This window comes from Neovison vison, chromosome 11 (genome assembly GCF_020171115.1).
Source record: "Neovison vison isolate M4711 chromosome 11, ASM_NN_V1, whole genome shotgun sequence".
Lineage (NCBI taxonomy): Eukaryota > Metazoa > Chordata > Mammalia > Carnivora > Mustelidae > Neogale > Neogale vison.
The window spans coordinates 50,878,110-50,893,750 of record NC_058101.1 but is presented as its reverse complement, the minus strand read 5'-3'; the positions used below and the strand labels follow the sequence as shown (position 1 = coordinate 50,893,750).

The following is a 15,641-nucleotide window of genomic DNA, read 5'->3' as shown; positions in this document are numbered from 1 at the left end:
CTCTTCCCACGATGTATAATTTTGAGGCTGAGGTGGGACTGGGAAATGTTGGGTCCATCCCACCCACGGTTCACTCCACCGAGGAAAGAAGAAATCCACCAGATCGCAGTACTGGAATGCAATGGGACGGGGCGACTAACTGAGTACAGGCATGAAGAACATGACTTCAGATCCTTACCACACTAAGCTGAGCGGGACAGTTAACTGCCTGTGCCTTTCTTCATTGGTAAAAGGGGGATCATAACAATCCTGTCTTTTCTGAATTTTGGGAAGACTAAGTTCCTGTAATAAATACTAGGTCCCTGAAACCACGCCTGGTTAGTGGTCTTCATTATTTTATTGCTCCCCTCCCCTTTTCTTAACATTTCAATTATAGCACAGGCCTTTCTTTGAAGACAGCTCTAGAAGGAGTGTTAAGAGGGGCGGTGCATTGCATTGCATTTGGTACATCCAAAAATATGTAAGAACTCAGGTAACTCAACAGCAGAAAAGCCAATCCGGTTAAAAGTCAGGTAGAGGATCCGAACAGACATTTTTCCAAGGAAGACCCACAGATGACCAACAGGTACATGAAAAGGCGTCCAACATTGCTAAGTATCAGAGAAATGCTCATCAAAACCAGTGAAGTGAGATGTCACATCACACTTGTGAAAACGGCTATCAACAAGACAAGAGTAACGAGCTGACGAGGATGTGGTGACGGGAGCTCCGGACACTGCAGGTGGGAACATAAACTGGTGCAGCCGCTTACTTATGGAAAACAGTATGGAGGTTTCTCAGAGGATTAAAAATAGAACTAACATATGATTCAGCAATTCCACTTCCAAGTAGTCATCCAAAGACAATAAAAACACTAATTTGAACAAATACATGCACTTCATTTCCATACCAGCATAACTTACAATAGCCAAGATATGGAAACAACATAAGTGTCTACCAAAGATGAATGGTTAAAAAAGACATGGGAGGCGCCTGGGTGGCTCAGTGGGTTAAGCCTCTGCCTTCGGCTCAGGTCATGATCTCAGGGTCCTGGGATCGAGCCTCGCATTGGGCTTTCTGCTCGACAGGGAGCCTGCTTCTGCCTCTCTCTCTCTCTGCCTGCTTCTCTGCCTACTTGTGATCTCTCTCTCTCTGTCAAATAAATAAAAAATAAAACTTTAAAAAAAAAAAAAAAGACATGGCATGTGTGCATGCCCCCCCCACACACTGGATTATTATATAGCCATTGTGACAACATGGTTGGAACTTAACTTGTATTATGCTAAGTGAAATAAGCCAGACGGAGAAAGAAATACCACAGGATCTCGCTTATCTGTGGAATCTTGAAAAAACAGCAACAAAAAAACCCAAAATGAAACAAAAGCCCATCATGAGAACAGACTGGCGGTTGTCAAAGGTGGAGTGGGGAAATGGGTAAAATAGGTAAAGGGAATCACACAAATTTCCAGTCATGAATAAGTCATGGGGATATGAAGTACAACATGGTGACTGCAGTTAATAATACGGTATGATATATTTGAATAATATCATATTGTGTATTTGAAAGTTGCTAAGAGAGATCTTTCTCATGACAAGGAAAAATTTTCTAACTCTATAGTGATGGATGTTAAGTAGACTTATTCTGGTGATCATTTCACAATACATACAACTGCTGAATCATTTTATGTTGTACACTAAGAACTAATATGTCAATTATACCTCAATAAAAAATAACAAATTGTACTGAATTTAGAAAGAGGGTTGCCTTCTTAAAGTCTGTGTTCATATATAAATAGGATCAATGCATCCAGCAAAACTGCCTTTCTCTCAAGTGCTGCTACTTTAATTAAAAATAGTTTACTGACTTCCCAAGGCCCCCTAACACAGTATATCACAATTCTTTCCTTATTTTATTTCCAATGTAAACATCTCCAGGGCAGAGACAACACAATGTCTTACTTATATTTATACCCTCATTCAGTAGTAAAACTCCTAGTATAGAAGCCCACAGCTACACAGTTCTGTTTACTCACTGACTGAATATTTACTGAGGACCACGGTAAGCCAGACCCTGCCCAGAGCAATGAGATACAACAGTAAGAGAAACATACAAGATCTATCTGGGGGCTTACAACCTTTTGAGGAAAATACAAAACAAACAAGTAAACACATTTTTTTCTAAGTGACTAGGGTTGTGATAACTGCAGTGAACAAATCTACCAGAGGGATATATGATGAAGAGTAATGGGATTTAACCCAAGCACCCTATTTTAATAGACTCAGACACTCTCAAATGGCATTTCCCCCAAACCCAAGGCATTAACAAGATCAGCCGAGAACCAGAAGGCCTTATATTTAACCTCAGTGCAGTCCAGAGCTTACTCATTTTATACAACTCATGGACTATTAGCATCCTAGTATATATTCTACATATTCCTAATAAACAGGTATGGGGGTGAATACCATTCTAACAGAAGCCCTTTGGGGCACCTGGGTGGCTCAGTTGGTTAAAGCCTCTGCCTTCAGCTCAGGTCATGATCTCGGGATCCAGGGATCGAGTTGGGCTCCCTGCTCAGTGGGGAGTCTGCTTCTCCCTCTTCCCTTCTCTTGCTCTTTATCACAAATAAATAAATAAAATTTTAAGGGAGGAGGAGGGTGAGCAGGAGGAGGAGGAGGAGGGTGGAGGGAGAGGGGGAGGAGAAGAAACCCTTATTTCTGGAGTTATAAAGAAAAGCAGTGATTGCTAATATGCCAACTGCTCAGTACGTCTATCAGCCATTTATACAGAAACTGGAATAATAACTGCCAACATTTTTTTAAAGATTTTATTTGTTTATCTGACAGAGAGAGTGAGAGAGCACAAGCACAGGGAAGAGCAGGGGGAGAGGGAGAAGCAGTCTCCCTGCCAAACAGGGAGCCCGTTACCGGCCTCGATCCCAGGCCCCTGGGACCAGCACCTGAGCTGAAGGCAGATGCTTAACCATCTGAGCCACCCAGGTGCCCCAGAACCCCCAACTCTTAACAGAATTCAGATTAGCTGGAATAACTTGGCTAAGTGTCTATTATTACCTATTGCTATTTCCAATTTTTATGCAAAAACAAATTGGTAAAAGAGATGATGCAGTTAAAATATCCTCTATGGCTACCAAAGAAATTCCCATTGGCTTCAAACACCTAAAAGATAATATATAAGAATATCCAGATTCTAAGGTACTAGAGAAATAAATATATAAGGTATTTATAAATTAGCACAATTACTACTCCACTTGTCTCATACTTTTTTTGAAGTTTTAAACGTATGCACTTCATAAAGATCCAACATGAGACCTGACAGATACATCATTTCCACTGAAAAACTGTAGTTATTACCTGATCAAAGAGCTACGGCTTATGGCCCACTAGGTAATGCCAGTAATGCACTTTAACGTGTGTTAATAATTGTAAAGAAAAGAAATCTCTCTAAGAGGGCACATACTAGCCCAGAGTGATTGCTTTCCTGAGAACAAGCTATCTTTCTCATTATTTCATTCCAAATAGCTAAGAATTTAGGAAAGGGATTTGTTGCCAAAATATTCCCCAGAGCAGGTAATCATAAAATGCTGTATACTTCTGTAGCTTGGTTATGGAAGCAGTTCTGAATCTGTCACAGGAGCAAAAAAGGACACAAAAAGGATAACAGTGCATGAAAAATTACATTGGATTAAAAAAGTATTCGTACGATCTGACACACAAAGATAGTCCGGCAACTGCAAGAAGCATTAGAAAGCATTGTGTTTCTCCTTGACCTCATTTCCTGAAGGCCACTCCAGCCACAAAAGGGTCGGAAGGAATCACACACCTGCTCGTCCACCTGTCACACTAAATGGTTGAAGCTCAAAGAAAAACACGTGCAAATGCACTTTTATCAAAGAGAAAAGAGTAAAGAAATGAAAATGCCACATGAGTAACAAGGAAAGTATTAAGTGTCATTTGTTGTAAGAATATTTCATGTTTTCAATATATATGTTCGGAACTCCAATCAAAATGAGATCCACGTCATTTGTAAATTTCATGAATTTCTGGTATGTTAGCGTATGAAACACACGAGATAATACATAAATGAAACTTGGTATTTAATTTTAACAGCAGAGTAGAGTACAACCCTGAAGTCAGGATATTTCTGTGGTTAAATACTCCTGGGTTAAGACTTCCACTCTGTCACCTGCCAGTTAAATGTCCACAAGTCAATTACTGAGCCTCTACAAGCCTCGGTTTGTTTGCTCATTTGTAAAATGAGACCAAGAGCCCTAAGAGAATTGCTTGGAAGGTTTCATCCCATAGTAAATTAAGAAAACAAAACTAAAGACAAATATCCTCCTGAAGCAATTCATGCCATTTCTGAGAGAAGCCGGAGGATCTAGGCCCCTCCCCAGTTTGCATTTTTAAGCACAAAGCAGCAGGGGGCACCCCCCCTCCATTAAATCTAATAACCAGAAAAGCAAGAATTACAGACTCCTACATGGGACTGGGCTGTTGTTCGGAGACAGATAAGGTGGTGATGGGCTGTACAGGAATGACATGCAGTCCAAACTTGGCTAAATAAAAAGAGTCATAAATAATAATAATAATAACAACAGCAACTGCAGCAGCTGGTATTATTTATTAAGTTCAGGCAATCCTCATGATCTCCTAGATACAAATTACAAAACATACTGAGATCATACCTATCATGAAGTATGTTATTGCCCTGCTTACTTTTAATGAAGGACTTGCCCCACTGTGAGGCCAAGTTTTAAAAGTGTATTTATTTAATAAAAAAATTTTAAAAAATAAAAATAAATAAATAAAAATTTAAAAATTATTTTTAAAAAGTGCATTTATGTCCCTCTTCACTAGGTTTGGTGTCCTGAGTGCCTCGGGATCCCACCGTAGGTTTCTCCGCTCGCTTAGTTCAGCAGTCAATATTCAGTGAGAGTCTCACTGTGATAATCACCAGGGCCTGTGGCAAAGATTAAAGATCTGACTTTATTGTGGTCTGGGAGCAAAGAAGGTAATGAGGAGGAAGACGATGAGGACCACGGGGGATCTAGGGAAACAGGTGAGGGGTGTGGGGAAGAGGTTGAGAAGAATGCTGTGTGGAGTAAATGTCACATTTATGGCCCATTTCCTCACAAAAAGGATTTAAAGTAGCTTAGCAAAATAAAAAGGATTATTCTTTTTAATTAGGAAAACAAAGAGCGGGAAATAGAGACTTACAAGAAAAAAGAGACCCAGGTAAAAATCGGCGTCAGCGCAGAGCTTCTAGGACCCGGGGAAGGGGGTGTGTTTCTAGTCAAAGTAAGGAAGACAATACTGCAATCATCAACAGAAAGAATATTTCAGGGCACCTGGATGGTTTAGTTGGTTCAGGGACCAACTCCTGATTTTGGCTCAGGTCATGATCTCAGGGTCATGGGATCGAGCCCCACATCAGGCTCTGCACTCAGCTGGGAGTCTGCTTAAAATTCTCTCTCCCTCTACCCCTCCCACTTGTGCTCTCTGTCTCAAATAAATAAATAAACCAGGAAGGAAGGAAGGCAGGCAAGGAAGGAAGGAAAGAAAAGAAAGGGAGAAAAGGAAGAAGATCTCCTCCAGGTCAACAAATTCTCAGAACATAAGAGGAACATTACTCAAGAGAGGCAGAGCTTGAGGGTGGACTGCTGCACCTTCAGCCAGACCTACCCCGTAAATGGAAGAGCTTAACTCCAGAGAGTCCTGCAGTTCTCCTGAGGGAAGCAGATTTTTTTTTTTTTTCCTGATTAAAGACATATGTGCATCTCCCTTTCTGGAAGGATGGAGAACCAGGCACTCAGGATGATTCTCCTGCTACACAGGAAAAGTGCTGAGCGAAAACAAGTGAGAGGAAAAACTGCACACCACTGACCCATCAGATGAAGACTGTTACAGAGGCCAACAGCAAAACAGCAACAGGAATCCACGAAGCCCTGAGGTTGAACTCTGATGGCCATGACCTGTGATCTGCCTTCCAGGCAAGCCCCAAGGCTCCACCAACGCAGGCGCACTAGGAGATCATGGCACTAAGCGGTAACAAAAAGGGGCACACCTCCAGGGTCAGGGAGAACCAGCAAGCAAACGTGCCAAGGTCAAGACAGTTTCACCAAAAAGAGGTGAAAAATCTCTTCCCTGACAATCTGTAAACACAGCTAATCTTCATACCAGACTAAGGTCAGACCTGACATTATTTCTGAGGTCAGAAAAACCTCGAGTTGAGACCTAATTACAAAGTGAACCCCTTACCCCGGTATTGCCCATTAGGAATTTGACAGAAGCAGACAAATATCACACTTAACAAGGACACATTCAACTATTCCCATAAAGACTTCCTATCATCAACATTAATCAGCAATGTTCTAGAGGTTCTTACTAATGTATACACAGAAAAAAAAAAAATTAAAAAAAAGAAAAAGAATACAATTTAAATAGGAACAGATAAACCAAGTGTTATTCACTGGTGACATCTGTCTAGAAAATCCCATATAACCAACTACAAAATTATGTAACTCAAGGTGCACATTTTTTAAAAACTGAATCAAGGAAAATTGAACAAGGACTAGATATTTGATGATATTAAGGACTCAGAGCTCATTTGAGTGGCATAATTAATGGTATCATAGTTCCATTTTAAACTTCCTGATATTTCAGAAAAATTACAGATGAAAGAAGACATCCAGAATTGGCTATTATATGTTCCTGTACTGAAAAAGGAAAACAAGAAAGAGAGAAAGGAAAAAAAAATGAAAAAGAAGAAGAGAGTGGAGGGAATGGGGACAAAGGGAGTAAGTGGACAGATGAAATGAGATTTCAAGCCTGGTGAAAGGTAAGACGCAGCTATTAATGATAACTTCTCCTACCCTTCTGAAATTTCCCAGTAACGTTCTGGGGCACCTGGGTGGTTCACTCAGTTAAACGTCTGCCTTCGGCTCAGATCATGATCTCAGGGTGCTGGGATCGAGTCCTGCGTCAGGCTCCCAGCTCAGCAGGGAGTCTGCTTCTCCCTCCCCTTTTCTTCCCCCTCTCTTGTTCTCTTTCAAATAAATAAAAACTTTTTCAAAGGTTTCTGAAAAGTTTTTAGGAAGTGAAAACAAAGAATACTTTTTTTTTTTTTTTTAAGAAGCCAGACAGGGACAGAAACAAAGTTACTGCAGCAGTTCTCAAAGTTCGTGCAAACTCATGCCACCCAGTATCCCCTCTGTCTAAATGCCCATCCTCAGACCTCCCTGCAGACAGGCTGAATCAGAAACTCAGGATGCGGGCCCACCAACCCATTTAACAAACCTTCCAGGGGATTCAGATACACAGTCTAGTTTTAGAAAATAACATTTTAGAAAGGATAACAAAGCCAGGCGTGGGATCTCTGCCCAGCTTAACAACATGGAGAAATCTGACAAAATCAAGAGGGGGAAAAAAAAAATTAGTGCTACTGAAAATCAAAACAAAAGAAAACATAACTGTTGATACAGAAGTGATTATGTCTTAAGATAAGTACGTGAACAACTTTACATTTTGAGAACTCTATACATTAAAATGTGCCAAATGAACTTTGTGATCAGCTAGCACTAAGGCTCTGGCCTCGCTCCGAGATGTACAATGGGGAGCACTATGAGGCAAGACCAAATCTGATCTTCAGAGCCCCTTCTCATCTTTTGAAATGCATATAGATTCTTTTCCTCAGAGAAATCACCATGGCAAATATGGAGCAGACACTTCAATTGCCTGATGGACAACCTGCCACTGTTTTTAAAAGACGCCACTAAATACAGCATTTCGAGCTGGCAGCTAGAGAACTTTCAGCACCCACCCGAAGACTGCAGAGCACGGGCCTGTGCCGCCTGGACTCAATCACAGGTTAAAAAGCAACTGCCTCCCAATATTGTGCGTATGAATTATTTAGACTGGAGTAACTTTTTGGACATAATGCAAAAAATCAATTTAATTATTTGTCCAACGAAGCTGTATGCATTTTAGGATACCTTAGAATAATTTCATGGTAATTAACATAAAATGAAGCCCTTAAACCTCACGATGCCTTTTTACTATTCTAATAAATGGTGAAAGCTATGGCCTATACCTCAACTTTCCAAAATCTGATAGGATGTCTGTCGCTGTGCCACAGGTAATAGTATTACATTCATACTTCAGTTATGCAATCCTGAATATGTTGCCTCTGTTTCTCCTGTTTGTGCTTAATAATTTGCCATCATTTGTTTCCAAAGTTAATTCAAACTTTACCTCCTGTGTCATCAGTGAAAGTGACAGCAGCTTCCTCCAAACTAAGTTTTTAATTAGATAATTAAAGCATGCTGGTGATTTTTTTCTTTTTAAAGGACCTCCTTCTTAGCTTCTCAAATAAGAATGTTAAAGAGGGCAAATATCATCCCCGTTTAAAAATAAAGGGCCCAAGGGTAATAAGTAACTCATGAAACCAGCTCACCCTCCAGTCCTCAACAAGATGCTTCTACCAGAGCACGTAGCAAAGTCACGGCCTTTCCCCTGCACAGCAATGAACACGGTGAGAGGGACACTTTCTGGGCAGGGCCCATCATTAGCGAAGAGATGCACAAAGCTCCTTCACATACAAACAGGGCAGCCTGGAAACCCAACTGGCATTACATGATGGCAAACTATTTTTCAATGTCCACATTCCAGATGATATTCCAACTATTCTAGTGAGTCAAACCATTCCACTTCCACGCCTAATGTCTCACCATGTGGCAGCTAACCTGTGATTAAAATGAATAATGGAGCCCACTGCTACCACAGAGCCAGAATCCAGACAGCTGCTCCCACCACTGGGGAAATTTACCACCAGGAGCAGGCTGTGGTCCAGACAGACAACCAAGGATCAACACCATTCTTGAGAAAACTGTGCTCTGAAGTTCAGACAGCAACACTGAAATGACCATTATCCAGTGGTCCTATTGACCTGGGTCTCCCATAAAGACATGTAACTATTTTCCTTCCTTTAGTAACTACATCATATTAAAGAAAGCACCTAACATCTTAGGGCTGTATGTAGCTCCAAGTCCCCAAACTTATCGCCAAAATGCAAGATATTAATAGTCTACCAACAAAAATAAAAGTCCTTGGTTTAAATGATTTAGAAAAACAAGGCACAGTATTTAACTTTTAACATGACTAACGAATCTGAGATGTCCTACATAAAGAAATATATTGGACTTTATTCACTGCAGTGGTTTCCCCACAGCTGTATGCAGAGCTCTTCCAGAATACCAGAAAGTGAGCGTGATACGGCGGAAAGCCTCTGGATTACACACACAGGACTCCTGGGCTCTGTGTTCAGACCTGCCCTAACCTCGCCGTACAGAAATTCAAACAAATCATTTAATTTTCTTTGGGCTTCTGTTCATTACTTGATCTAGATTTCGTCTATCTCTAAAATCCATTTTTGCATAAGTAACTATCACGTAAACTGTTATCTATCAAGTTCTCAGGTAGCTTGAAACTTACAGTTTAAGAATATATTAATCTACATCTAAAAAATGACTCAAAACATTATTTTCTGCTCATTCACTTTTAAAATGGTGGTTGTCAATATTTTCACCTAAAGGATATCATGCTGTTAGGCATAATTTTAAGAACATTTTCAAAGTCACTAAATTTTCCTAACCTGTGTATTATAAGCATTTGGAATTTCAAAAAAAGTTCCTAAAAAGTGGTTTCATTTTCCAAGATATTATAAAAGAAATGAAGTCATTCAATACAAGATCTGGGTAACTAAAGCTCACATGAAGGATGGCTGTCCTGCCAGGGCACGGGAGCTAACCCACGACTCCATCTACTCCTGAATATGGTCTCCTGACCCAACCGTATTCAGTAAGCCTTACAAGACAATTCAGGCAAACACAAAGCCCATCTCACAGCCTCACCTGGGCAGAGAACCAAGCCAGCAGTTCTCAGCCAGGGGCACAAGCCCCATGCTGGTCCTCAGAGTTCTAACAGTTCCCTTGCCCACAAGTAGATGATAACAGCAGGTCCCACCTGCCCAAGGACATTACCAGCAGACACATCCAGAAACCCAAACAGAGCTGACTAGTGAAAAAAACAAACCCGTGAAGGTTAGAAGAGGAGCCCCATTACTCAAATGCAAAGACACCAACATAAGGAATCAAAGATCATGAAAAGCCACGTAAATATGACACTATCAAAGAAAACGAATAAAGTTCTAGTAACTAACTCTAAAATAATGCACAATCCATGAGCTGTCAGACACAGAATTTAGAATAATCCTGGTAAAGAAGTTTAGTGAGCAAGGCACCTGAGTGGCTCAGTGGGTTAAGCCTCTGCCTTCAGCTCAGGTCATGATCTCAGGGTCCTGGGATCGAGGCCCACATCGGGATCTCTGCTCGGCAGGGAGCCTGCTTCCTCCTCTCTCTCTGCCTGCCTCTCTGCCTACTTGTGATCTCTGTCTGTCAAATAAATAAATAAAATCTTAAAAAAAAGTTTAGAGAGCTACAAGAAAACACAGACAACTAAACAAAACTGGGGAAACAATGCATGAACAAAACAGTAAGTCTGACAAAGAAACAGCAGCCATTCAAAAACAAACAGAAATCCTGGAGTTGAAAAATATAATAACTGAAGAATTCAACAGTTTCAAAAGTAGACTTGACCATGCAGAAAAAAGAATCAACAACTAGAGAAGAAGGATATTAGATATTACAGAGTCAAAGGAGCAAAAAGGGAATGAAATAGAATGAAAAAAGCTTACAGGAGTTATGGGACACAACGGAAAAACAAAACAAAGTAAAATATTCACATTATGGGAATTCCAAAAGGAAAAAAGAAAGAGAAAGGGACAGAAAGAATATTTAAAGCAATAATGGCTGAAAACTCTCCAAATCTGGGAAGGGAAATGGACGTCCAGATCCGTGAGGCCCAAAAGACCCCAAAAAGGCTGAACCTGAATAGGGCACACTGAGAAACACTATAATTAAGTCAAAGACAAATAATTTAAGGGCAGTAAGAGAAAAGAGGGAAGTTACATACAAGGGAGACACCAGAAGACTCTCAGTGGATTTTTCAAAAGAAATATTTTCATCAAGGAGAGAAGAGGATGACATGTTCAAAATACTGACAGAAAATAACTGTCTGCCAGGAATTCTACACCCAAAAAACCTGTCCTTCAGAAACAAAGAAAGGACTAAGACCTTCCCAAACCAACAAAAGCTGAGTGAGTTCATTACCACCAGATTGGCCTTAAAAGAAATGCTAAAGGGTGTTCTCTGAGTAGAAGTAAAAGACTGCTAACATCATAAAAACACAGAAAAGTAATGCAAATCTCACTGGTAGTGGTAAATATATAGGCTTTTTACATTTTGCAAGATGACGATAGCGGTGTATAATTTGCTTAAAACTCTGGAAGTTAAGAGTACACTTAAAACAACCATAATGACAATAATCTGTTAAAATTTACATGATATTTCTTGAATATTTTTTATGTGAACTCTATACCACACATGGGGCTCCAACTCGTGACCCAAGATCAGAAGTCAAATGCTTTACAGACTGAACCAGCCAAGCACCCCTACATGTTTTTCACATTGTTTAAATAATAACGGCATAAAACTAACACGTGAAGAAGAGAAGAAGGAAAAGGTAAAGCTTACAAACTCTACTAAATTTGTTGTCAGTTTAAAACATGTGCTGTAAGTTATAAGATGTTTTATGTAAGCCTCGTGGAGATGGCACAGAAAAATCTTATACTAATTACACAAAAGAAAACAAGAAGTCAAAATATATTGATATCAAAAGACATCAGAAAACCAAAAAGGATAATAATCATAGAATAATGGATCTACAAAACAACCAGGATCTACAGAACAACAAAATGACAACAGTAAATTCTATCAGTAGTAACAACAGTAAGGACTATCAATAATTACTTTCAATGTAACAAAATTAAATTCTCTAATTAAAAGACACAGACTGGTTTAAAAGATAAAGACAAAACTACAAGAAGCAAAAATCCAACAAGATGCTGCATACAGTCTTACTTTAGCCTTAAAGACACACCTAGACTGATAATAAAAGGATGGAAAAAGACCTTACAAGCAAATGATAACCAAACCCAACACAAAACAAAGAAGGTAGCTGTATCTGTATTGGACAAAATGGACTTTAAAAGTAGTAAAAAAATAAACAGATCATTATACAATATAAGGAGATCAATGTAACAAGAGGTTAACAATTGTAAATCCAACACTGGAACACGTAAATACACAAAGCAAAAACAGAGGGGCACCTGGGTGGCTCAGTGGGTTAAAGCCTCTGCCTTCGGCTCAGGTCATGATCCCAGGGTCTTGGGATCGAGTCCCGCATCAGGCTCTCTGCTCAGCGGGGAGCCTGCTTCCCTCCCTCTCTCTCTCTCTGCCCACCTCTGCCTACTTGTGATCTCTGTCTGTCAAATAAACAAAATCTTAAAAAAAAAAAAACACAAAGCAAAACCAGAACTACAAGGAGAGACAAACAGTAAGACAATAGTAGTTGCCATCTTTGAAACCCTGCTCTCAACAATGGACAGATCATCTAGACAATCAAAAGGAAACAGTGGATGTGAGTAATACTATAGATGAAATGGCCCTAAGAGACATACACAGAGCATTCTACCCAACAAAAGCAGAATATACATTCTTCTCAAGCACACACAGAACATTTCCTAGAATGGACCATAGGTTGGGCCACAAAACAAGTTTTAACAAATTCAAGAACACAGACATCATCTTTTCTGCCCACAATGACACGAATCTAGAAATCAGCAGCAAGAAGGAAACTAAAAAATTCACTCACAAACACATGGAAATTAAACACTCTACCAATAATCGATGGTGCAAAGAAGAAATTAAAGGAAATTAAAAAGGGCTCCTGAGGAATGTGTGGCTGGCCAGCTCACTTGGTAGAGCATGTGACTCTTGATCTCTGGGTTCTAAGTTTAAGCCCCATGTTAAGCATAGGGATTACTTAAAAATAAAACCTTTAAAAAAAAAAAAAAGGTTCTTGACACAAACAAAAATGGAAACACAATATATCAAAACTTGTGAGATGCAGCAAAAGCAGTTCTAATATAAACACTTATATTAAGAAACAAGAAAGATCCCACATAACTCTATGCCTTAAAGATCTAGAAAGAAAAGAGCAAACTGAGCTCAAAGGTAGCAGAAGATAGTATTGGGCAAAGGAGCAATAATACTCAATGGAGAAAAGACAGTGTCAACCATTTATCTAGTAAGGAGTTAATATGCAAAAATAAAAAGAACTCAAAATAACTCAATAGCAAAAACAACCAAAAAAAAAAAAATTTAAAAACGGGCAAAGGACATGAATAGATACTTCTCCGAAGAACATGTATCAAAGGCCAACAGGTACACGAAAAGGTCTTCGACATCCCTAGACATCAGGGAAATACAAATTAAAAACACAGTAAGGCACCACCTCACACTTGGTAGAATGGCCATCACCAAAAAGACAAGAAAATACTTGCAAAAATATAAGGAAAGGGGAACCTTTGTGTACTGAGTAAAAATGTAAATCTGTAGAGCCACTATGCAAAACAATATGGGGAACCCTAAAAAAGTTAAAACCAAAGCTACCACATGATCCCAAAATACCACTTCTAGAAATATATCCAAAGGAAGCGAAAACCCTAACTTGACAACATATCTGTACCCCCATGTTCATAACAGCATTAACTGATAATAGCCAAGACATGAAACAACCTAAGTAATAAAGGAAAGAAACTGTGATATACACATGCACACACATAGAGGAATATGGAGGAACACACACACACACACACACACACAGGAACATAGCCACAAAAAATGAGGAAATCCTATCACCTGTTCCAACATGGAGGGACCTTGAAGACATTAGGCTAAGTGACATAAATCAGACAAAGACAAATACGTTGATCTCATTTACATGTGGGCAAAAAGAAAGCTCACAGAACAAGAACAAACTTAATACCAGGGGCAGAGGGTGCGGGAGGGGGAAGAGGGGGAAGAAGGTGCAAACTTCCAGTCATGAGGTAAGTGCTAGAGATAAGAAATACAGATGGTGACCCAGCTAAGAGCTCCACTGCTGTGTGGTATACAGCAAAGTTGTTAGGGTAAATCCTAACAGCCCCCACCACACAAAGAAATGTCTTCCTGTCTTCCCTTTTCTTTTTATTGTATCTCTATGGGAAGATGGATGTTAGCTTAACTTACTGTGGTGATCCTTTCACAACATTTGTAAAACAAACCATCATGCTATACACCTTAAATTAATATATTTCTCAATAAAACTGGAAAAAAGAGAGAGTGAGTGAGAGAGGGAGAGCGAAAAGGATGAACACATGGCTGTGTGGATAAGAGAAATCCCAGAATGCCCGAGAGAAGCTGCAGCCAACACACAACGTGGGCGCAGGACGTTGCTCTGCTCTGTCACGGTACCTTAATTTCCAAGAACGGATTGTTCACCTCTATCCCTTCCAACAACAGATGATTATAATCAATGAAGCCTAAATTTCTCCACAATAATGTTGGAAATTAAAGTGCATTTAATTAAAAGAGAGCAAATATAAAACGATTTTGAAAATAGAGAGCTCTGCCACGTGAGTCTTTGTTGACATGCTATATGCTACAAAGGGGAACCAGAAAAATACCTCTTTGGACTTTTCCTCTTTGGTAAATCTTCCAAATTTTTCTATCATTTCAGCCACAAATATAACATCCATCTTGTCAGAAAAATTGGCGGCTTCCACGGTATAAGCCAGTAACTGCCGGGCCGTGGCCACAGCATTAGTAAGATTGAGAGGCATCTACATTAAGAAGGCAAAAATGAACAATGAATTTTGACATCTTCACATTTCAAAACATGGCAATGAATTCAAACTCTTTATCGTTTATCACCAGGACCTTCTTAAAACATTTTTTCAAACCTGAGGAAACTGGAATTATAACAGTCACTAACCTGAACAAAAATTTTTTTTTTAACTTTGAAATATAATAATACGTAAAAATACATCCAGTAAACACACTGCACCATCTCTCCCTCTGTACTTATCCAAATTCTCCACACTCCATGTCAATTGCTTAGTAAAGGCTTTCCGGAGTATTCCAACTGGGAGATCGATAACTCCCCTGGAGCCCAGCGCACGGCAGGAGGAAGCATTTATCTGCACCACCACGCACTGCCAGTAATGTCCTACATTTGCTTATTTATTGACTTAAACACAACTTGGCACCAACCATTCCACAAAGGGTGTAACAGCTACCAAGGAGTATAAGAAAATGTGTGACACAGAAACCATCTTCCAGCTGTTTCTCATCTGGTCAGGTTTACAGCGGACGCATAGAACGGAGACAAGAAAAAGGCGTCTGAGGAGCATGCGTATGACAAGGGATCCCAGGTGACAAAGAGATTATACAAGAAGCCCAAAAGGCAGCTTCCCAGATGGATTTGAAGGAGGGCTGGGATTTGTTCCAGTGGATACAGGTGGTAAAGATATTCAAACAAAGGCAGCGACTGGAAAGGAAAGCAGATACCACAGAGGGCCCTGAATACAGGGGGTGGTGACCAGGCCTGACCCTGAACACAGATCAACTGAATGTAAACACCCATCC

The 15,641-nt window shown here is 39.9% G+C and overlaps 1 protein-coding gene across 1 annotated transcript in view; it reads right to left on the bottom strand.

The window, feature by feature from the left end:
* Positions 1–15,641, bottom strand: part of ADGRA3 (adhesion G protein-coupled receptor A3) — a 128,461-nt gene that overhangs the window by 36,390 nt on the left and 76,430 nt on the right. Inside the window, exon 10 of the mRNA XM_044225899.1 lies at positions 14,681–14,836. Coding sequence (XP_044081834.1) covers positions 14,681–14,836 — 156 coding nt within the window. The remainder of the gene's footprint in view (positions 1–14,680; positions 14,837–15,641) is intronic.